This window comes from Pterocles gutturalis, unplaced genomic scaffold, assembly GCF_000699245.1.
Source record: "Pterocles gutturalis isolate BGI_N339 unplaced genomic scaffold, ASM69924v1 scaffold9705, whole genome shotgun sequence".
Classification (NCBI taxonomy): domain Eukaryota; kingdom Metazoa; phylum Chordata; class Aves; order Pterocliformes; family Pteroclidae; genus Pterocles; species Pterocles gutturalis.
In genome coordinates, this window is record NW_010143396.1 from 6,062 (window position 1) to 30,582 (window position 24,521).

General features: G+C 38.2%; 1 protein-coding gene across 2 annotated transcripts; it reads right to left on the bottom strand.

Annotated features, from left to right (window-relative positions):
• Nucleotides 1-1,074: 1,074 nt before the first annotated feature.
• On the bottom strand, nt 1,075-24,097 carry RCBTB1 (regulator of chromosome condensation (RCC1) and BTB (POZ) domain containing protein 1). 2 transcript variants are annotated; one of them, XM_010084717.1, is made up of 13 exons: nt 24,074-24,097; nt 22,251-22,264; nt 20,206-20,338; nt 19,196-19,346; nt 18,550-18,716; nt 15,549-15,707; nt 14,363-14,470; nt 13,291-13,433; nt 10,058-10,248; nt 6,868-6,994; nt 6,234-6,385; nt 5,416-5,546; nt 1,075-1,441 (listed from the first exon to the last, which is right to left on the bottom strand). In XM_010084717.1, the coding sequence occupies exons 3-13, from the start codon at nt 20,329-20,331 to the stop codon at nt 1,301-1,303; spliced, it is 1,596 nt and encodes a 531-aa protein (XP_010083019.1). In that variant the 5' UTR covers nt 20,332-20,338; nt 22,251-22,264; nt 24,074-24,097; the 3' UTR covers nt 1,075-1,300. The 2 variants fall into 2 exon arrangements, with proteins under 2 accessions (XP_010083019.1, XP_010083018.1); XM_010084716.1 differs by lacking the exons at nt 22,251-22,264; nt 24,074-24,097 and having other exon boundaries at nt 20,206-20,349.
• Nucleotides 24,098-24,521: the final 424 nt, after the last annotated feature.

A 24,521-nucleotide genomic window follows, 5' to 3' on the forward strand; every position in this document is an offset into this window, starting at 1 on the left:
GCTAGACCTCTAGTCTAGTTTGCAATCCAACTTGTTTATTAGAAACATTTATGACGCATTTGGAAGCATTCTGTCACACTATCCTACACTGAACTCCCAACATCATGCTAGAGAAGCTCCCTGACCTCTATTGTACAAAATTCTAGCCTGAGCAAAGCCATAACCCCCACATTAGCCCTATAGTTAACCTAAACTTCATATCTGAAGTTCCGGGTCCTCTACCCTGTATTTGGTGGGGATGTAACACATTAAAAGTGCACAATAACTTAGGTGTGTATGTCCATATATACATGCTGTAAGGTTACACTCACATATGGAATTATTAATGAAAAAGATCCATAAGGGTCTAAATTAGTGCCTACAAATAAATTTGCTGTTTTCTGAAATTGAGATCACAGGTATTTGTCAAGCACAGTGAACTGAGTAAGCTTCAGAAATGCAGTCTGGGGTTTTTGTGGGTTTTTTTTTTTTTAATTAAACAATTTATATGCTGTGTGTAGCACAAAAATCTTGCACTTTTCTTCAAAGAAGTTTGCTAGTGAACAAGTACAAAAAAAGAGGAAATTTTATTACATGTAGTTTAAATTTATACAACACAAATGCAAACCCCCCACTTCCAGAACAGTGTATCCCTTCCCCTCCAAGGGAACCAATATAATCTGAAGTCACAGAGGAGGAAATTTTTTCCATTAACCATAAAAATATTGCTTGAACCAATTTACACAAAGTACACATTACAACTTATATTAAGGTATACCCAAATACAAAGATTTACTTGCAATTAGGTTTCTTCCAAGTCACTTATGCAGGCTTTGAGGACATATTTTTGCAAGGTTTTCTAAGCACTGGATACACTTGGTTAATTTCACACAGCAAATGGTGAACTCATTCACAATTGTGCAAAGGCAATAAGAGATATTAATGCCATTTGCTCCTCTGTAATCCCAGGGAGTTAATGATTTAAGTGACATCTGACCTGGCTCAGGTCAGACTATTCTCCAACTCTAGAAAGTAAATTGAAAATGTTAACTGGTGGTGCTAGAGCCGAGATTTCCTAGGCTAAAAAGGTAAATTCTGAAATCTTGAGCTGGTTCCACCAACCAGGTTCGCTAAATGCAAATGAATATTTTGCTTGATATTTTTACAACAATTCACTTGAGCACAGCCACTGTTTTTACTGTGGCTTTTCACTTCTTCTGGTACAAGAGACCAGGTAACACTCACTTTTACCTGTACAGTTATGACATCCCATTGTAACTGCAAAAAACCCCTACAAACACTCGTAACCGACAGCCTCATTTCAGTTCTTAAAGGCTCCCCATTTACTGGCTTTAGCAATGAATTCCTTTAGCAGGGGACCATCCATTTGCCAAAATGCTGCACTTTGTGTCACTTCCGTCAAATGATTGACACAAAACTTAAAACAGAACTCTTCTAAGTCCTAAACAGAAAAAAAAAAAAAATATTATTTTTGCTTCCATCACAGAAAATTACATTCAGGCACAAATGCCTGTATATGCTTTATCTTTGCAGAGAATTAGACAAACACATCAAACCCAGTGGCTGTTAATGTCTTTCCCCACACAGTTACCACATAAATACTATAGAAAATAGTAGTTCTACCCATGTAACACATTTACAAATGGAAAAGTAACTATAATTTGGTTCTTACTATCTAGCTGCAGTCAGAAAAATCAGCTGTTCTGAGCAATATATATTTAAAAAGTTTTCCCACTTGAAGAGTTTCATCTGCATTCATGGACAGCTATTAAAACCCAATACAACTAGGACATCTTGGGGTAATGACATATAAACAAGACTGTGGATTATGAAAATTCATCTCTCTTGTTCCATAAGATAAATCCAGATCTATACGTAAGGTTGCTTGAATTCCTGCTTAGTTGAGGGCACCAGGCTCAATGCAACTGCATATTAACTGGATAGTTTTAAAGCACAGTGTAGGCAGAAGGCTTTTCTGTGCATTAGAAACAGACTCATGTTACAAAGTATTTCACAGATGTCCCACAAATTATTCAAAAGGAGTACTGTGGCACAATACAGCATAGCCATTCTTGCAGAAAGGGGACTTCAGATATTTGAATCTACTTGGAAGTGCCTTCCGTTTAAACATTAGAAAAGCCTCACAGACAACGATCATTGTACCCACATGATGTCAGAGAGAAAGGATGTCTAAAAAAAAAATAAAAAAAGAGAGACAGTCATTGTCAATATAATGTTGACCACAGAACTCTTCCCACTCAGATTACTTGTTTCCTCCTCAAAAGAGGAGTTGGAAATCTACTCGATGGTGCATATTTAAGCTGCTATTAAGGAGGATGTCGCAGCCCTCACAAAATAGCAACTCCCCACCCTGTTCTAATTTCTCAGTAAGTTTGTAGAACTAATAACTTTATAGGTGAGAACACATGCTCCCTTAGCTGCTTTGCAGACTAGGCACTGCAGTAAAATGTAACAAATTTGCAGAGCTCTCTAAGCCACATGAGGTATGAAAGACTGATTAATATTCATATTTTCTCTTAAGGTCAATATTGAAAGCTAGAGCAACTGTGTGCCAGTGAGAGTTCTTGACAAAACAATTACATAAAAATATATCTTGGCCTAAAACCAGGCATTCTGAAGCTGCAGATATTGACTTGGAAGGCATCTGTGCAATGGAAAAAGCTTATTAGAACTGAACACTGAGGGCTTTTTTTCAAATAACAGAATGAACTAGCATTTTAAACAAAATTACATCATACACATTACAATATTTTGCACTGCTTTATTAAAAAAAAATATATTCCAAGTCAATGCAACAGAAGCATACCATAAACAGAAATACTGTAGTATTAGTAACTAACTTTGGAAAACTTAATGTTCTGTATAAAAAAAGGCTGAATTTCATTTACAGATGGATATACTCCTAGCAAGCTGTACTTAATATAGACCTAAGTAAGTAAAGGCACAAGGTACATCCAATGATTATTTGAAAAGCTACAATAAGAAACCAGACCTAACCTAATTCTAGCCACTTCAATTCAGTCGTCACCAAAAGAAAGTATAGGAGAGCTTCATGTCATGGAAACATTAAATCAGCGAAGCAGCTTCTTTCAACCGTTGTCTTCCAGACACACAGTCCCTTGGAATGAACTACATAACCCAAGCAATTTCAAGCACCCCATCTAACTGCATGTAAGTACCACTTTTTGCCAAAAACCAACCCCTCAGTGTCACCCATTCTCTCTTTGACACAGCATTTAAGCCCACTTCACTTCTAACTTCATTTAGCTAATGAGGTACAGCCAAGGCATAGCAACTGGATTGCCTCTACTCTGGTATTGGGTTTGTATGGCAAGGTGTTAGTAGCTGGGGAGCTACAGGGGTGGCTTCTGTGAAAAGCCACTAGAAGCTTCCCCCATGTCTTGACAAAGGCAATGCCAGCCGGCTTCAGACAGACCTGCTGCTGGCCATGGCTGAGCCCACCAGCAACAGTGGCAGCATCTCTGGGATAACACATTTAAGAAGGGAAAAAAAAACCCTACAGAATTGCAGCCAGAGGGAAGAGTGAGAATATGCTAGAGAAACAACTCTGCAGTCACTAAGGTCAGTGAAGGAGAGGGAGAAGGTGCTCCAGCCACCAGAGCAGATTCCCCTGCAGCCTGTGGTACAGCCCATGGTGAGGCAACTGTGCCCCTGCAGCCATGGAGGGTAACAGCAGAGCAGAGACCCACCTGCAGCCCCTGGAGGACCCCATATGGGAAGCAGGTGGATGCACTCGAAGGAGGCTGTGACCCCATGGGAAGCCCACGATGGAGCTGGGGAAGAGTGTGAGGAGCCCTCCCCCGAAGGAGGAAGGAGCAGCAGAGATGTGTGATGAACTGACTGCAACACCCATTCCCTGTCCCCCTGCACTGCTCAGGGGGAGGAGGTAAAGAAAATCAGAAGTAAAGTTAAGCCCAGGAAGAAGGGAAGGGGAAGGTGTTTTTAGGATTTGGTTTAATTTCTCATTATCCTACTCTGATTTGATTGATAATAAATGCAACAGATTTCCCCGAGTTGAGCCTGTTTTGCCTGTGACAGTAATTGGTGAGTGATCTCTCCCTGTCTTATCTCGACCCATGAGCTTTTCATTGTATTTTCTCTCCCCTGTCCAGCTGAGGGAAGCAATAGAGTAGCTTCAGTGGGCAACTGACATCCAGCCAGGGTCAACCCACCACAGTCCTTTACAAGCAGAATCAATCACTGAAGACTCATACTGCAAAAAAAAAAAAAAATCTTCTAAGGCTAAAATACTGAAATCTTTCTATTTTTCATAAACTCCCACTGAAGAAACTGTTATTCCAAGTAGAGCTGAAGCCACAATTCAGACACTAAAGCAGCCCTTTAGGTAAGGTATATCGAACAAGCAATACGCTAGAAGGCTCTGAAATAAGTTAGGGCATCTGCATGCCAATTGCTGGATATTAAGTACAAGAAAAAGCAATAAGTTGATTTGCTGAGTACCAAAATTGCTTTATAAGCATAAGCAGCAAGTTAAAAATTAACCAGTCGTGAAGTTGCAGACATGATGCACAGATACTATGCTGAACACAAATAGGCAAAGCAAACCCAGAAATACTTCCTGATTAGCTCACAAAGCAGCATGTTAGTGATCTGATAGTGAAATCAGACATTAGGCAGTAGGGAAGTCTCACTAGCCTTCCCCACTTTTCACACAGTTTCTCTGTCTTCAAGATTTCTTAGGCCTGTAAAACAGTTCTTATCCTGGCCTTTCATCAGCATAGTTTGAAGACCGAAAGTGTATCTGAATGTAGCTAAACAAAAACAAACAGAAAAACACCCTGCCAACCAAAAACCCCAAATGCATTCAATCCCCAAACTACCACATGACATCACACACACTGCAGAACCTTACGGGTAACTAACTTAAGGCTTATTGCACTGCTTCATAATGTGCTGGTTTTTGCTTTGTATTTAAAGCCTTCCCTTGTTTCAGGGTCAGTATTTTTATCCTCAGAAATTTTTTGTTACCATTTTTTTTCCCCACAGAAATAGTAATTCATTAAGCTTGGCACAGTGTCACAACCTCTTACCATGAAATTAAGCAATGCAAACATTTACAGATACGGAGTCTCAGCCTGGAACTTAAGTCATCTTTAGATATCTGTGTACTAGTTCACCTTCCCAGTACTGGTTTATGGAGGGGAAAAGAAAAAAAAAAAAAAAGAGATACATCTGTCTTTGTATGGCAAATACAGTTTTGATAATTCCAACATTCTCAAATTCTGAAATGGCAAACAGTATTATCCGATAGTAAGTGAAAGAGACTTTGCATTAAAATACAACTGACTGCTTTTCTCTGTAGTTTAAGTTAGAAAGCAGACGTGTTTAAGAGATTGAAGTTTAGAAGTTTACCTCTGCATCATATCTGACAGCAGCAGAGAGCAATGAAAATGCATTTTCCACAGTAATTCCTCCCTTGATAATGTGCTGACACAGTTTTTTCAGTCTATTTTCACAGTACGAAGTAGCCAAATCCAAAAGCCCTGCAATTAAAACGCCATCATATTACTTAGTTTTAATGATCTCTGCTGTTTCAACAACACTAGGGTACAGGTTGCACCTATATGCAATGTCTATATGTCTATAATATGCTTTTTGCAAGTGGGTCACTATTCAGAAAAATGTATTTTACCATTACACAGAAAGAAAGGCCTTTTATTACCTCATGCTGCAATCCTGTTAATCTCTGTAAATACGCAAGCTGCTCCACTGATTTGCATACCTAACTGCTTGCGAGAGTGGAACTTGTCATAAAACAGGCACCACAACATGAGCAAAGAGCAATCACTATAAAAAAAAAAAAATCCATGCTTGAATTAAAGCTTGCTCTTTGCTCTGCTGTTGAAGTTTCCCCTATTAGATCTACTGAGCCTCTTTCACATTATCCTAAACAATAATTGACTCAATTTGGTAAAATAGGCAAGTATTTTAACCCAAATAAATAGTTTCTCTCACAACCTTGAAAAAACTGGTTTATAGTTTATTTCTAAATACACACCTCTTTTGCTGTATTAAGTTTGCTACAACAGTATTGTAAAGACAGCTTAATTAATTACCAGTAAAATGCATTGTAGACTAGACTAGAAGCCTATATTAAACAGTTATTCTGTTTCCTCTGTCTCAGTTTTTCTGGATGCTGCTTTCTAACATAAGTGGACCATAAGCAATACCTATTGCATCTTCAGGCGGAAGGTCAACACTGTCTGTATACAAGTACTCCAGAAAGGCACGATACACAGGATAAGAAAACTGGTCTATTTCTATAACTTCCTTCATATCCTCATCCCAGTATGACTGGAACATGGTTCTGAAGTGTTCACACCTAAGAGACAAAGACATCACATCTGGAACACTATTATATGTACAGATGAACGTTAGAACGTTAGATTACAGTCCTCCTGAAATACATTCTGCCACATTCACAAATATTTTAGCATACCCCAACACAACCAGTGGTCCACGTTTTGGTTCCTAATAGTGTGGGGACTGTAATACTTGTGCATCAAGATAAAACCCTTATTTGATCTATGCTACAGAAACGTCTGTGTATACATTGCAATCAGACCAACAGAATTTATTACCCTGAAATAACAAATAGGCTTAGTGAAAACTGAACACAGACCATTTTAAGACAGTTTTGATTTAACTCCTCTTACAATCACTTTGTTTAAAGTGATTATTGACACACAGATGCTATATATTACAGGTTTAAGAGTTTCTCCCTGCCCCTTTTTTTCCCCGTCCTTCAGTGCAATACCAAGGGGTTATTCTGTGTAAACAACAGCTGTGAAATGTGATCACTACCTGATTTTCAGAACAGCTTTGTGGACATGGATGTACTTTCCATCCACATGGAACTTTAGGTCTGAGGTTTCTGGGCTATCAAACTCTTTCTTCAGAGATTCTGCTACTGTTAAAGAGTCTTCATGCTCTGCAGAAACAATTTTAGAGCAAACAAAACAAACATGATAAGAATATTAAAAGATAATACACACATCACTAACTACAGCTAGCAGCTCAACTAAGAGCATGTCAAGGAAAATAGGTCAGTATCAGGGCTCCATTGACTTAAGTGGTGAAATGGGAAGAATGAATTAACCCAATACCATTTCCTGTTGGCAAGGACTACTCCACAACAGCTACAGGCAGCAGCAGTCAACAGCTCCAGTTCCAGCTCACTGAACAGTGTCAGCACAGCACCAGGTAAGGTACTTGGACAATTTCCTTTCTTATTCTCTGCCTTTGCACCACCCATTAAATTGCCAGCCTCCTGGTATCTCAGTGCTAGTGCTGGATCAGCTCAGCTCTGCAACCTGCAAAATGCCGGTAACAGGAGCCTACAGCATCACCTGCAACTCACTTGAGAGTTTCACCATTATACTCAGTTTATTAGTTATGACAACACAAAATCCAACAGCAGTGCTGCCGAAGAAGAAAGACTGTAGTAAGAACACAGTATCTACTACTACCAAGGACACAACACTTCAGCAAATTTGTAAATGGATTAAAGCTGAGGTTATCATAGCTCTTTGACAGTTCTTTATATTAAGGCCTATGGCACTGGTCCCACAGAGGTCCCTGTATCTCTAGAAATCATACAAGAGTTGCAGCACAAGTTGGCTAAGGCTTGTGGTAAAACAAGAACTTTGAAGTTTTATAAAACCTTATTTAACCCACTGTTTGAAGCTTCTGTTGATACATTTTAGAAGTATGTTTCAAAACACATGGCTTCTAAGAAGCAACGCATGGAAAAGAAAAACAAGTGGATTTCCACTATAATGGGATGTGGTCTGTGTCTCCCATGTCCCACAGGACTGCGTACTGTTCATCCATACACAATCCACAAATTACTCTTCACCATTAGGGACAGCTAAATTAGTTGGTATTTAAAAAGAAATACTGCTATAACAAACTGCTGTAACAGACAAGTCACATTTGTGCCACAGAAGACCATACACACTCCTCTGATTTACATGGATCATCCACAGAACCTGCATCTCATCAGGGCTAACTAAACCATGCTCTAGTACCCCTCCATTTGCTCATGTGATTTTATAGGTCATGAGCTTAACTAAAGTTATGCAGTTGATCAACTCTCACTCCAAATCCCTCAGTTCATTCCTCAAAAGAGGCTGCTAATTGTACTTCACTGCAGCCAATCCTGAGTGACTGATTCATTTTTTTAGCAGAGTCATCATAACTGGAAGCAGAACAATAACCTTTATGCAGAGTTAGCTCTCACTAAGAAAAAAAAAACCCAACATAAAAAGGTGGCTTTTTAAATCTATATGAATAAAAAAGGTGGGAAAGGAAAAAAATGTATAGGGAAAATGGAGATTAAAAATGCCCCCAGAATTAGTGCTTTTGATTTAAGTACTTAGTAAGGAGGATTATCAGAATAAGAGGGAAAGAACGCCCAAATTCTAAGAGGAATTAAAATGTAGGTACAAAATGCAAGTACCTTGTGATACTCAGTCTAGGAATACTTCACAAAAATCAAGAACTTGAAAGGTACTGAAACTGGGGAAATGTCATTTAAACAGCCTTCACTATTAGCAAAAGGCAGCAGAGCTGGACAACCATCAGACCTCTACAGAGGGCAAGACTAACACATATCGCAGAGAATTAGAGAATGGAGAAAGTGAGAAGTGGGATAAAACAAGACTTGGATCTACCCAGAAGCAGATCACTCCAAGCTAATCCTCTCTTTAGTAAAACCTTTCAGTTTTCCTGTATAGACAAGATGCTGTTACCTGGACCTCTACAAATGTGACAACATGCTAAATGAGAAGTTAAGATGGAGAAGCTCTATTAGGACAAGCCACATGCAAAGATAAAGTGAGTCCGGAGAAAGGTTACTTAGGATGTGACTGTTCCACAAAGCCTGTTTTGTACAGGGACTAACAAAATTAGGATTTGTTGTCAATATGAAAACTGATTAGATCTCCTGAATGATCTTAAGAACTGAAGCAGCAAATCCAGGATGAAAAGATCTTCATGTTTGCAACATGCAAACACCTTCATGTTTTCAAGGAAGTGTAAGCTAAGCACTTTATAGCATATCTGGGGTCAAATAAGAATTAGCAGCATGTGAATCAAAGATAGTCGAATCAGAGTCACAGAATGGTTTGGGTTGGAAGGGACCTTAGAGACCATCTAGTTCCAACCCCTCTGCCATGGGCAGCATCACCTTCCGCTAGACCAGGTTGCTCAAAGCCTCATCCAGCCTGGCCTTGAACACCTCCAGGGATGGGGCTTCCACAACTTCCCTGGGCACCCTGCAAATAATAAAGAAAGGCTTGGGCTTATTTCTTAGTCACAGAGACTGCATCCCGAAGTGTAATCCAAGGCAGTGTAAGAAGAGAGTTCAAACAGAGAAAACAATTATATTAGAGTCTTGTTATCCAGAGACTACTATTTACAAGTCTGCCTGTCTTTGGGGAAAGTCAAACTAAATCAAGTTGAGAGAAATAATCTCACAAAATGAAAACTTGGAATTCTGTTACTTTATTTTCCTAACAAGAAACATAGGAGAGAGATTCAGTCCTTCATGTTCATACCGGACGGGTAAATACTAAGGAGGGAAAGCTAGAGACAACACTTACAATTCAAGAGTCTGGAGCAGTCTGTCAAGTAGGAATAGTTGTAAGAGAAAAAAAGTTATGTGTAATGATCAAGTAGTCCTTCCCAGTCCTGAGCTGGAACACAAACACCACCAAGGCAGAAAATACACAATATTCACAGTGCAATGGTAAAACAGGGTTCTCTCCAGATGCATACTTGTAAACAATCTTGTTAACCCTATTCTGGATCCTTAGCTGCTGAGGTAGATTACTTTCTTCAGAAGAAAAACCCTAACTAACAGAGCTAGTTTCAATTGCTGGTTCTCCTTAAAGCAGTAAACATCCTGCCACACAAGTGGTATCCTGTACTAATCACAACAAATGTACACAGAGATTATAGCACTGGCTGTCATATTGGAGCTTGTTCTCACCTACTGACAGAAGACGCCACATAACAGAAGGGGTAGCAAAGCAAGCAAACACATCGTCAGTGCAGGCAAAGTGAGTGAGGTGGGGAAGGATCACTGACTGCCCACGGCATTGGCCCCACATGTACACCTGACCGCTCTGGGTCTTGGCAGCCGACGTGTGAGCAGAGTGGCAGGCAGCAATCTCCACAACCCTGTAAACAGAAGAAACCTTGTAAGATGCTTACAGGTATGTAGTCAAGTGACTTTCCAAACTCCTCACCAAATTAAGAGCAAACCAAACTACACATCTGCACTCCTGTACTTCTTTCTTTGTCCTGCATGAATAGGATATTGTTTGAATAGACTAATATTTAAAAACTGCAATGACATTTTCAGATTGCTTGTAGATTTACTTGCAATCAGATATTGTTTTAATTATGTCATTCTCATCAGTTCACATTCCTCTTTTTCTTCCATAACCATGGGAAAGGGATGAAGCAAAACAATTTTGTTTTTCCCCTTTAAAACCAATGCACATCAGACACCTGTTCTCGAGGAGAAATGCTTATGCAGCTTATGAAACTTCCAGTTAGGGAACAAGCAGGAAAGTTATACTACCACGGGTTTTGCGGATCATTTTTCAGAACTCAGATTCTTTCAAACAGATGACGTAAAAATTCTCTCATTTTGAGAGTTAGATTCTATGTATTTTTCAATAAATCCTTGATTATGAAACTCTTCTGCCCTGCCTTTAATCTGTTTTTCGTATGTAGACAGACAGCTGAAGTACTGCCTGTATTTCTGACTTATTTTGCTGTTAGTTTCCTTTCCTCAACAGTGAGGTTCAGCATGGAAAATGGACAGTGTTTCATTTGAGAAGTAAATAAGTGCATTTAACTCCACATTCTTGAAGAGCTATGTCTTTTTTTTAAATAAAGTCCATACAGTATTTTCACTCACCTCACATACTTCCTCAAAATATTAGAGCTGCTGATGCACACATCTATTCTGTTCTCCCATTGCTCACGCAATCTCTATCTTGCCATCTCTAGCATTACAAGAACCCTTCTATTAAAAGGACTGCAAGGACATTTCCAGTGACTTTGTTCATGTTAAGAAAAAAAACAGGGGAAGTTCCAGCGTCACTTCAAACAAAAAGCTATGCTTTCCTGTTTTTTTCTCCATGCTAAAAATGCATCAGAGGATTTCACGCTTTTGTGCCAGAAACAGATCAACTGGGACAAATAAATGTCCTTCCAAGCAGTCTAAGAATATATGTATCAAAATGTTTATTCCTTTCCAAAACAATATTAATGAAGAGTTAGCTTCTTAGACAAAATGCTTTTTTAGCACAAAGCCTACATTTTAAGTGCAAATATTATTTCAAGATAAAACACAGCAAGAGTCTACAATCACTTTCAGTATACATATTGATAATTTCTGGCAGATAAAAGACTAATGGGTTGTTTTACACCATTATCAACTTATGAACCTCTATGCAACATTTGAGATCTTTCAGCATGACTGCATGAGGCCATCATAAAGTAATTTTAGGGACAGCTTATTGTCCATCATAGCTATCCACCTAAACTACTTCCTTTCCCAAACCTTCTTTCCTTAGCAGAACATATTTTTAGAGTAACTATACTATACTTAAGCAGCATAGTAGAACACATACTATAATACATGTATAGTACATGTACTTACATGTACATGTATTTGTACATTACCTACAGTACATGTACAGGATAACATGTTAAGCATATATTTTACATCAAAATTCAGGAAGCTGACCTTCATAACTGTTCCTCCAAGCTAACACAAAATAAAAGTCTAGAAGTTCCTTACAAGCTATATGTGCAACATGCTTCAAGACAGATTCAAATGCCACCTCCTAAGGAACTGTCACCAGCATTATACATAAATGACAAAAGAGCTCTATAAATGAAAGGACTAGGAACAGCAGCATTAGTATGCTTCATGGGAAATGACAGCTCACCCACTTAGAGCACTGTTTCCAAGGAAGCTAAGTCAAGCAAGATGAGTAAGGTCTGGTGACTTTTCTCTCCCTTAGATTCCAAGCAGAAGTTCTATGATATTTTCTCCCTCCTTTAGTCACTGAACAAATGCCAGTTTTATTATAATCCTATGCTTGAGTTCACATACAATTCTAAAAGCAACAGCTCCTCTTAGTTCACTCAAGAAATAAATCACTAAGAAAACAAAGTTGATCTATTTGCAAACATACACATTTCCACTGCTTTTTAAAAGAATATTTCATTTTGCTTCACTAGTGTCAGTTCCTTCACAGACAAGTCAGCCTCACCTCAATGGTTTCTATTGTGATTGTTCCTTTCTTCTTCGCCCCCACCTATTTTGAAGCTCTTAAATAATCTCAGTACTGTGCAGATTTTAATTTAATGTTAAGTGTGAGAAACAGGAAAAAAAAAAAAAGGAATCACTTCCCAGAAAGACAGTTCAGAAATGAAGGAGAAAAAACAACTGCAAGTGTTTCCTAGTTAAGAGCAGATTATAAATTAAGAGATTTACAGGTTAAAGGATTTATAGACTAAGAGGTTTCCAAACAGAGATACATTAATCTATAGTTATACACATGGGTCCAGAGAATGGTACTGAGGTCCAAGTTTGTAGGTGAACAGCAGAAGAGCCATTCCAAATATGAGGATGACAAGGGTGCTGAAAGAGGGTAGACAAGGGTTAGGGTTTATAAGTCTAGGAAGCTAAGAAACTACTGACTGGTACCACCGACAAAAGCAGTATTATCTGCCCTTAGCTCTAGCAACCCTGCAAATCAAGTTCTGTTTTCATGGTTGGCTATTGCCAGCCTTTCAGAAAACTGTTTTTTTCCTAACATATCACTTCTTATAAAGATGGCCCTTCCTTCCCCCCCTCTTTTTTTTTTTAATGTAGGCCTCAATACAGCTTGAAAGTTTGGCTTACTGATTTCATAGCTCCAAATTTTTTATCAAAGGAACCATATTTAGAATAGTCTAACACTCATTCATTATCTTTCAGCATCAAGTAAATACAAAGTACATTTACTTTCAATAATCATTACAGATAACAAAAAGCACTCAGTCTATAGTAAACAGTATGTTACCATCGTTTTCTATGCTTTTAACATTAGGGATAGAAAAACAATCCACCAAGCCCTAAACATGCATGCTTCCAGTGCTAGAGACTGTGTAACACATGCTGATTTATCAATCCAGAAACAGCTTCAGCAAGATTACCTTTCTTTTTCCATCAGGATCTGCACTGGGCTTAGCTGGTTACCTTTATTGCCAGTTCCCAGCTGCCCATAAGTGTTAGCTCCCCAGGCATAGAGCAAACCCTCATCTGTTAGTGCTAGTGTGTGCGCATAGCCACAGGCAATCTGTAAGTAAATGTATAAGCATTACTACTAAACAAAACAGAGATGAGAAACAAAGTTATTGCCCACATTACCTTAGTCTAGCTGATGTTAAATATCGCAGGTGTTCTTCATTTAGCACTACAATGTGTTATTTCTCAGTACTTAAAGCTAACACAAAATATGTTAACTGTAGGTACTGGAAAAGTCCCAACTTCATTGATTTAGTTTTCATTGGTTACTCCTAAATAATTTACTGCACTCTTGCAAAGTCTCCCTAGCCTTTACTTGCTTTCAGTTGCATACTCTTTATATGAAGAACAGCAAACTTCATAGTCAGATCTTGGAATTCTGAAATACTTTCAGAATTTGATATTTTGAAGACTATACAAACTATAAGAGCTGCAGTTCAACAGCAAACAAATTTCAACCCAAGTTATCACATGAAACTCAACAGAACCTTACTAAAACGCCAGGAAATCCCAATTTTTTGTTTTATTCTTTAGCTGGAAAAAAAACCTAAACAAAAACCAAACAAAACCCGACCACCAAACAACCAAACCCACATCCATGACTCATTTTCCCCTCTCCCCTCAATTCTGAAGGACTAATTAGAATATTAATGTAGAATTTAATTTGAACACCTTGTTCACCTTAATTTCTTGTCTTTGCCTAGTGTATTTCATTCATTCAATTTTGCAAAGATGTAATTTGTATCCATATCGTAATTTATTTATAGTTACACTAGCTGACTTGAAATCATTCAGAACGTTTACAAAAGTATTTTACAGGTTACTTGCACTTTTTTATAAGCCTAATATAATTTACAGGAGCTAAAAAAAAAAAATCAGTGCTTAAACTGTGAAATCTAGAAGCAGGCATAAGATTCCAAAGATACGGTTTCAGCAGATTGTAGAAACATGAATGCATTTTCATTTTGATGTTAGACATACCTGCATTATACACACACCCTGTAACGCTGCCACTCTGCATGGTGTTAGTTGATTGCCATTGTTTCCAAGACCTAGCTGACCATTACCATTATAACCCCAGCCATAAACCTGATTGCAAAAGGAAAACAAAATTAAGGCACTCCTTTATGGAAGTACAGAACATTTAAGACTTAGTATCAATCACAATTCAACAAAGTACATCTTATTAAAAAACTGTACACTATTTCAAGAGCAATATAAACAAGGCTGAAAGATATTAAATATATCGCAATGACTGACTGTATTCAACTTTTCAGTCCTGCATTTATTTACCATTTAAAGAAGCTTTCTAAAACATATTTATCTTTGAAGTACCAGGAACTTTGCAATAAACTTGCAATACACCAAAGTCTCTCCCATAGCATCAATATTTTAGTTGACTTTTACATCTTCCTTTTTCTTTATTACTTTTTATTTTTTTACAGAAAACAAGACATTAGTTATTCTGTTCAGTTGGTTAGCTATTGGATTAGTTTAAACTGAAGTCCCCTGGTTAGCTCTAATTTTTCCTTTAGTGTTGTTATGGTGGACACATCAAGACAAAAGTATGTACAATGAAAGATCATCTCAATCTCAGGGACATTTACAGTCCCTCCAGTCACAAAGAAATGCTACATAAAATTGACGTTACAGTTCATATGTAGAATCAAGATAGCACCATAAACTTACATGAAATGGAACAGTTCCACAATACTAGAGCAATGTTCAAAGGCTTGGTTTGGTTTTGTCGCTGGCAATTAAGCAACATGTTTAAGAACACAGTGTATTCTTGTAGAAAGATTAACTACCTAATTGTGCACACTTTCGAAAAATCTAATTAAGACATATGTTAAAGAATCTATTGAAATAAGGAATACAGATATGCTTAATACAACCGTTAAAGTTCTTGCAGTTGCAGACTCAGTCAGAATTATGATCCAATATAGTCTTTGCCATAAGAAGGGATGTTTAGTGTAAGGATAGCATCTCCAGTTAATAGCAGTTTTCCTTAAATCGGTCTCACAGAAGTTATCAATATAATTCTATATAACTCTACCAATACAACTTTATAACTTGTGCACTCCATGTCAGCATTTCTCCACGTTCAAACATTAACTTTGTAAATCTTGGTAACAGGGAGAGACCGTGAGAATGCAGCAATGCTTACCTCACCATTGTTCACTACAGCCATGGAGGAGGTCTGACCACACGCAATGCCAACTACCATTTTACCCTGTAAACAGTTTGAAATTCTACGAGGAGTTGGCTGGTTTGCTGTAGATCCAGATCCAACTTGACCACAGTTATTATAGCCCCAAGCATATAGCTGTCCATAAAAACAAACAAAAAATTGCAGTTTAAGCCTCAATAATAGTAACTGTGGTAATAAATTATAACCTTACTGTAGACAGAATCAGATTGAGTAAATGATCCTATTTAACGAGCTAAAATGCGTAAAATTAATTTTCAACAGCTGAAAATTATCAACAGCAATGGGACTGATCTGGCAAATATGAAAATGGCACTTTTTCCAGCTTCTTGCTACAGAACCAGAGTATCTGAATACAAGAAGAAACAAAAGGAACACATTTTCATATTAAATATAAGTCAGACTGTAAGACAAAGAGCATAGTGAGTGGACTGTCTGTATACTTTCATGATATTGGAAAAAGCAACACAATGCAAGCCAGAATGTCATTTGTTTCCAGACAAGCTTAACTCCCCAATTCACAGCTATTTAGTTTTCTTCATAGAACTCTAAACCAGGTTATTGCTGGACACTCATCATAACTCTTATATCTTTCAAGAGCTATCTATGAAAGGACATGGTTTTGTCAGCCTATGTTTCACAGCAGCAAAACTCTCTTACACACAATGGCATTAACAAAAAAGCACCTCTATGACAGTTCAAAGTTTGACAGTGGCAAACTAATAATAATAAAAAAACCAAAAATATTTGTTCCTTTAATCTAAAAGTCCAGAAGACAGGGAAGTAGTTTGCTATTAAAAAAAAATATTTATAGCTTTGTATTTTCAGTTCCTTCAATTTTAATTACATGCATACACACCCATAGCTCAGCATAAAACTATTTCTGATAGTTCATTCTCTGGTGTTTCACCCAGTTAAAGTTTGTCCTCTTGGAAATATCCGGCCACAGACATGCTAGCCATTAAAAGCACACTGCCAGACACCCTAATGTGAAGTCTGTACATCCTTTGGTGCCAGAAGCCACCTGTTTACTGCGACATGAAACCAAAAGTCAGTCACTAAAAACAAACACCTTCCTTGCCACAAAAAAAAAAAAACAAACCACAAAACAAAAAACCCCAACCAAAAAACAAACCAAAAAACCCCCAAACAAACCAAAAAAACCCCAAAGACAAGAACAAAAAACTTCCCATCAACACAACTCATTTGCCATGTCTAATAGGAACACAAGGAAAGCATTAGTTCATTGCTTTTTGTTACTTGTATTTGCTGGATCTTTGATTCCTACTGAATATTTGAAGATGCTCTATAAAATACCTTAATTTCAATAACAAAGGAAAAAAAAAATCGATGTAGACAATCTCAGATGGTAGATCAAAATGCCAAGGGGGTAATCAATGTCCTCTCTCAGAGAAACACAAATGTCTGCAGTCCTTCAAGTCTATCATTAAGATACTTTTTCAAATTTGCACTGCATTAAAATTGCACTGAACAGGCTATACAAATAAATTATGCCAAGTATTTCCATGAATAATTACAACTTTAATGCCTTTCAAACTTCAGATATATCAACTTGCAAGGGTTTTTGGAGACAAATCTTTCTGTAAACAAAACTCTACTTAACACATTTTGCTGCTGTCAGTATAATAAATTTTGGTACAGATAAAAACTTAGAGCACAAATAGACTGCTAGGGATAGATTTATAATACATTAACTAGCCACAACGGCAAGCAAGCTGCAAATACCAACTCTGTGGTAAATACAAAGAAACTTCCCCACTTCCATTTAGATTTCAATCACGTTACATTTATTACAAGAGCCAGTATTGTCACCTATGCTGGTTTTGGCTGAGAGAGAGTTCATTTTCTTCATAGTAGCTAGTACGAGGCTACATTTTTGGATTTGTGCTCAGAACAGTGTTGGTAACACACTGATGTTTTAGTTGTTGCAAAGCATTGCTAACATTAAGCCAAGGACTTTTTCAGCTTCTCATACCATCCCCACCCTCTTAGCTTCTTCTCTACAAGAAGCTCTTTTATCTTTCTTAAGCATAGGCTCTACTTTCAGATTCAACACAGACCACCTGAATTAACCAGGCATGTCTTTCCTACCTTCAAAATACTGATTTGCTATTTTGAATTACTGTTCCACTATGACTCCATACTTAACCATAACACAGACATGCTCAGACTACCAGGATGTAAAGAATTATAGTTTCCATTTTCATTGTTAAGAAGGTTTTAAAATTAAAACCCTTCTTTTGTTAAAGCAGAGCTGAAACCAGGCTTTCCTCCCTGCAGTAAAATGCAACTCAAATCAGGTACACACACGTTGGTTGAATCTGACTAACTGGAAACTAATTGTACATGTTTCCCAGGACACACAGCCTTAAGCCATGTAAACAAACAGCATAAAGCAGCCTTGGATATAAACCAAGTGCTCTTTCATTAGCTACACACAAAGGTATTCAGAGGTGTGCAGAGCAACATTCTTTCATAGTAGCAGTGTGGAAATCATGAAGACTACAAGAAACAGACTAAACCTTAACCAGTGAATACAAACAATTCAATACACCCCTTAAACAACAGAATTGCAAGCAAATAACAGTTACATTTTGCACCTTACAAGCCATTCTTTCACCTGTAAGTGGCATAGCTTTCTGGTCTCATCCCTGTGAGACATAAAACAAATGAAAGACACAAAAGTTTATTAGACTTTTATTCCCTTGTTTTTGTGGTTGGGTTGGGTTTCTTTGCTGGGGTTTAGGGAGGCGGGAAGGGGGGGTGGGGTGAGTTATTTTCAAGTCTGCTCTGAAGAAACGGATGCCGTAGTTCAAGGCAGCAGTAGAAAAGGTTAGTTGTAACTACACTGTAGAAGAAGGGAACTTCACACTGTAAGGTCACCTACACTATTCACTTCAAGAAGGAGATTAAGAGATTTGAACAGGTTTCAACTTACATCCCCATCAAATGACAGCGCCATGGAATGATGAGAGCCACAAGCTACTTCGACCACTTTCTTTAGTAACAGATTTGTGCAAACTTGAACAGGAGTAATGCCCTGACTGGTTGTGCCATTCCCAAGCTGGCTGTAACCATTATGTCCCCAAGCATACACTTGACCATCTGCAAAAAGATTTACGTTTATGATAAAAACCACCCAAAATTCCAAGGAAGTTAAGATAGATAGAATTCCAAGAAATTAGAAAATGCCAACATAAAAAAGAAAGGACATTAACATGTAGTGAAACTATTACAAGAATCACCTGTGTACTAAAAAAATTATGTAATTCGTACACAACTATTTTATATCACAGTATAACTGTTAGATTTATTGTGGAAACACATGAAAGTGCACAGTAAGTCTGAGTATGCCATAAATGATCAAGTAAAACTCTACAGTTGAAACATAATGGAAATGTAAGGGAAACTTACTTTAGCTATTACAGAATACATTTAGTTCCACTTAAGAGCAATGAGAACCCCTTAGCATACATTACCCAGTTAACAAGTTAATACAATTACACCGTAATCCATTCTTGTTAACTGCAAGTGGAACTTAAAATATGTAGCTTATGTTTCTATACTAAATGTTAGTTTTCTACCTTCAGTGCAAAGTACAACATGGGGTCCACTTCCATAACTGAGACTGGAAATCTTCTTTCCACATAAGGCTTCTAATTTCTTTGGTACTATTGTGCTCTGATTATCTCCAGTTCCCAAACAATTACTGCAATTCAGCCCAAAAACAAATACCTGAAAAACAGAGGAATACTCATTTCAAGTGATGTATACTCAGGTATGCAGAAGTGGTAACATCCAGGTTTTCATAAAGCCAGGAAAAAGTTTTGTCATGGAATCTTGAGAGCCGGAGACTTCCCTCACGGAAGTTAACAAGCTCAAGAGTCAGCACAGGGACACTCTGGAATTTAACTGATGAATCTGAATTCTTCAGATCCGTGCAGGCCTGGAATCTAGGTTTCTCACTTGCAGTAACACTACTGTAAGAAGCAACAAACTGTGAAAGTGGAACACGCCACCTTCTTTTAGAAGCAATTTGTAAAGAGCAGCCACAGGTGTACTGTGGGAGGCTCATCCTACAGGCAGCTTTGATAGGACCTACAGGGGGGGAAAAAAAAATCCTACTCTACCCAGTCTTACAAGAAAACCATTAATTTATCCCAGAACATCTGGCTTGTTTTCTTTTAGCAGCACAATGCTAACTCACATTGAGTTTCTGAATCATTAAAATCCACAGATTATCTTCTGCTCTATTGTTACTTAGCAAGCCATAACCTCATTTTGTATCTTCATACCTGGAGTGCTTGCACTTAATTTCAAGCTACCACAACTTCTTTTGAATTCTGTCTGTCTTCAAAAGTGCATGTAATCCATTCTAGCCTTTGCTATTTTTAAGTTTTCTAAACAGTCTATCTATATTGTCCCCATACAAGACTAAAAAAAAACCCCAAAAAACTTACAAGTTACAGCCAACCCTTTTTTAAATATACAAATTTCACACATAGCTTTTGAGAAGCTATTAATTTACAAGTATTCAGTGGACTTGGAAAACAACTAATTGTAGAGTATATGTTCCACTTTATTAGAGCCTTACCTCATCATTGCGTGTTACATATATAGCTTCATTGGCTGATGAACCAAATACACACGCTTTCTGAATAGATGCTATTTCTTGAGGTGACAGTAAGGTAAATATTGGCCACTTGCCTACATCCACCATGATGCTGCTATGCGTCATGACGTTTCTACGAGTAAGATGACATTGCTGTAATAAAAACAAAAGCTTATTAAAAAGTGTATTTTGCACTTTGATCAACAGGCACTAAGATAATTTCATTTAAATGAGAGAAAAAACATGTATTGTGGCTCTCAAAATATAACATGCTATTCTATATGAAATATGTAACTGTATTTCCATGTATTAAGGTGGACAAACAGCAAATCACTGTCAGGACACTGGAAGAACAGATGTTTTCTTAACAGCATAAACAAACTGTATCCAGTACAACTAAACATCTGCTCTACAAGAAAACTTATTAAAAGTTTGTGATCTAGCAAATATCCACTGCTGGCAGAGTGGATTTCTGAGGGAATTTTCAGAAGGAATTTCAGTTGGAACTCCCACTTATAAAATTTTCACTCATGAAATTTTTTTTGTAGTCTCACAACTTGTATATGCCACTTAAGGAAGCTGTTGAGGTATATGTGAAACCTGGAAATAAAAATGAAGCCGGGGCTGTTGAGCATATGACCAAAATCTGCCATCTCTTGCATAATCAAAAGATGTTATTATGTTAAAAAACTATTTGTGAGAGCACAAAAGCATGAGATGAACTCATTATTTTGCACAATTAATCAGCAAAACAGATCAGAGAAAAGTGATTAACTGAAATTGTAATAATCTGTTACTTAGAAACAAGCTGGACCACATTAAAAGCTTGAAACATCACTGGGGATAGACATTATCTGTCAATGAACACAGATGTATACAATACATCCTTCCACAATGCTCCTTTTTCCTAGTTTCCTTAGGACAATTGCACTAGCTCAAGAACAAAGCTGATAGTCAACAGAAAAATACAGAGCTTGTCCAGGCCTTCAATCCTGCATGTAAAAATTGAACACCACTCATACCCTGAAGGGATTGTGCCACTGACAATCTCTGATCCATGCTCAGGGGTATCAGGAAGTTTTGTGAAATGTGAAAAGCACTAGGGGGAAAATTCCATAGAATGTCAGTGACACGATACAAATCACAACAAACCATTAAAAAAAAAACCAAACAAAACAAAAAACCACCCAAAAAAACCCACAGAACAAAAAAACTACCAACCAACCAAACAGAAAAAAACCCCAAAAGGCAGCTAAGGAATCATTCAATGGGTAAGAAATGCAGTCGCTGTCCAGATGCCATCCTCTGATCAACATTTAGTTCTTTCCTTTTCATTTATTTGCTCCAGTCCTGTTTTATCCCATTCTTCTGTTCTTTGCTTTGTTACTTTCAAGTCAGGCTGCTTCTTGATGATGCCTGGGTATCAGATACGGACAACAGTGAGAACACAAGAGAGTCTCTTTCCTTTTCTTCTGATGCTTAGTTCTCAAAACTGTGCTAACGACCAAGACAGGGCTTCAGAAAGCTATTCGAGACCAGCAGACAAACCTAAAATACAGGTTGTTCAGTACAGATGGTTTTTGGAAGAAAGGCATTTATTATCATCTTTTTTTAAAGTTTGTGAAATATTGACATCACAGTGGAAGTATGTGTACAAAAAAAAACCCAACACCAACAAAACCCAGACTTGTCTCCTTATCAGATTTTGTAACCTTGCTCCAACAAACCCAGCTGTAGTAGCTTGATCCTGGCTGGATATCAGGTGCTCACCAAAGCTGCTCCATCACTCCACCGAGGAGTGATGGACAGGGGAGATAAAATACAACTCATCACACATCGCCTCTGCCACTTCTTCCTGCTCAGGGGGAGGACTCCTCACACTCTTCCCCTTGCTCCAGTGTGGGTCCCTTCCACGAGGTGCAGTCCTTCAGGAACAGCCTGCTCCAGCATGGGTCCCCCACAGGGTCACAAGTCCTGCCAGCAAACCTGCCCCAGTGTGGGCTCTTCTTTCCACGGGGCCACAGGACCTGACAGAAGCCTGCTCCAGCATGGGCTTCCCACAGGGTCACAGCCTCCTTCAGGTGCATCCACCTGCTCCAGCGTGGGGTCCCTCCTCCACCATCACCCCCATGGCTGCAGGGGCACAGCTGCCTCACCATGGGCTGCACCACAGGCTGCAGGGCAATCTCTGCTCTGGCACCTGGAGCACGTCCTCCCCTCCTTCTTCACTGACGTTGTTTCGCTCACATATTCTCACTCCTCTCTCTGGTTGAAGTTGCTGTTGTGCCATTTTTCTCCCTTCCTAAATATGTTATGACAGAGGCACTACCACTGTCGCTGATGGGCTCAGCCATGGCCAGCAGCAGGTCCACCTTGGAGCCGGCCAGACTGGCTCTACTGGACATTGGGGAAGCTTCGAGCAGCTTCTCACAGAAGCCACCCCTGTGGGCCACCCCCCTGCTACCAAAACCTTGCCACACAAACCCAATACACTAGCTCTGCTCTATAGGCACCTCTCTCACAAAGTGCCTGACTTCACTCTACATTTCACTTTTGAAGCAGGTCTTGAAAACACTTGGGAGTTTCCAGATGGCACATTCATAACAGATATATTTGTAAAAACAGCTTTTGAAAGTTTACCTGATGCCAAGACCACAGCACATTCTACACAGCTAAACAGATTTGAATGCATTTAAACCTTCTTAACTTCTAGTCCAATTCCAAACTCAGGCTAGTCAGCTGCTAAGATTTGTTATCTCACTTTGGCAAATCTTTTAACATATGACACTAACTCAGTTAAAAGGAGACAGCGATGATGTGTTCTTTTGAGCAGACCAAGCAATCATCCCCTTGACTTTACCTATTTAATTTCCCCCATATAATACACAATTGGCAAGGCAAACATATCATAAACTGGACATTAAGAAAAATATTTTATTCACTGAAGCTATTTTCAATACATCCTGTTAATTTAAGACATTAAGAAAAAAAATGTTATTTGGTGGAGAATGTCCTAGTAAATTAACATTAACAAGTTTTTTTTTTTTGCGAACCTTTTCTACTCTAGAGGTAACCAGTATAAAATGTGCTACTTTATCTCTCCCTTTCTGATCTTTGCACTAGGTCTTTAATCCTCCTGGCTTATTTTCCACTACTGTATGACTCTGTTAACCACTCCTCTTTGACAAAATCTATGCAAGTTGCACTGCATTTCCCACACCTCAGAGCTCAACTGGATATCTTGTTCAGACAAACTAATACCAATACATAAAATAAAAGCTTTCAAACACACAGGACTTTCCAGATTGAAGATAGGAGCAATTAACAGATGAAGAACCTTACAACTTTTGACAGGTGTAACACTGCTTTATCTAAAACAAAGCTGTATATTTCCAATTTCAACTATTACTACAATCTTAAAGTGATTTCAAGGGTTCTCCCTAAAAGGTTTTTAATGACAACTCATCTGCCACTGGCAGGTTAGTTTCTTTAACAAAATGTCAATCCCGAGATCTCTCCAGGCTTAGCAACCAATACAGGTCCACAAAAATCCTTAAAACCAAAACCAACCAAGCAACAGAAAACATCTCTTCCCTTTTATATAATATGTACTGTTTCTTCTCAAACACACCACCTTTCCCCCCCCTCTACAAATATTAACTATTGTCCTTAGATTCTGTCATTTGCTGGATACCTATCATCATTCGGTATTTTTGCAGTAGCAACAGCAGCTATTTTTGTTTATGCTTATATCTAAATGAGTGAAATAACATACAAACCGGAAAGTTCTGGAGTGCATACATGGCCTACTGTTTCTTAGCTTTAACTGTGCATAGAAAGCTGTTTTAACTACTTATTCTCCATTTTCCACAGAAAATAAATGCCTAACCGAGGCATAAGCACCACCTTTTTCCTCTCTAAAGACGGATTCCTGAACAACCTTAGCCACTTTCCCAGTTTTCCAATACACGTTGTAGTTGCCACAGGAAGGGGGGGAAGGAGGTCTACAGTGGGGAAAAAAAGTATTTGGGGAATTTATATTTCTATGTAGAACTGTAAATGGAGATGTCAGTAAAGGAACTCAGTGTTATCAAAACAGAAGCCAAATTAATTTTAGCACCCTCTAAGACATACTGCATACTTTCCAAAAGGGTAGGCACTCCACAATATTGTGATTGACCTTTCACACCAATCACATTCAAATCTCATCCTCACGCAACATTGGTCTGAATATGAGGAGGGAAGGCATGTGCAGTTTCTTCTGGGCAAATCCTTGCTATGGAAGGCTGATGTAGGAG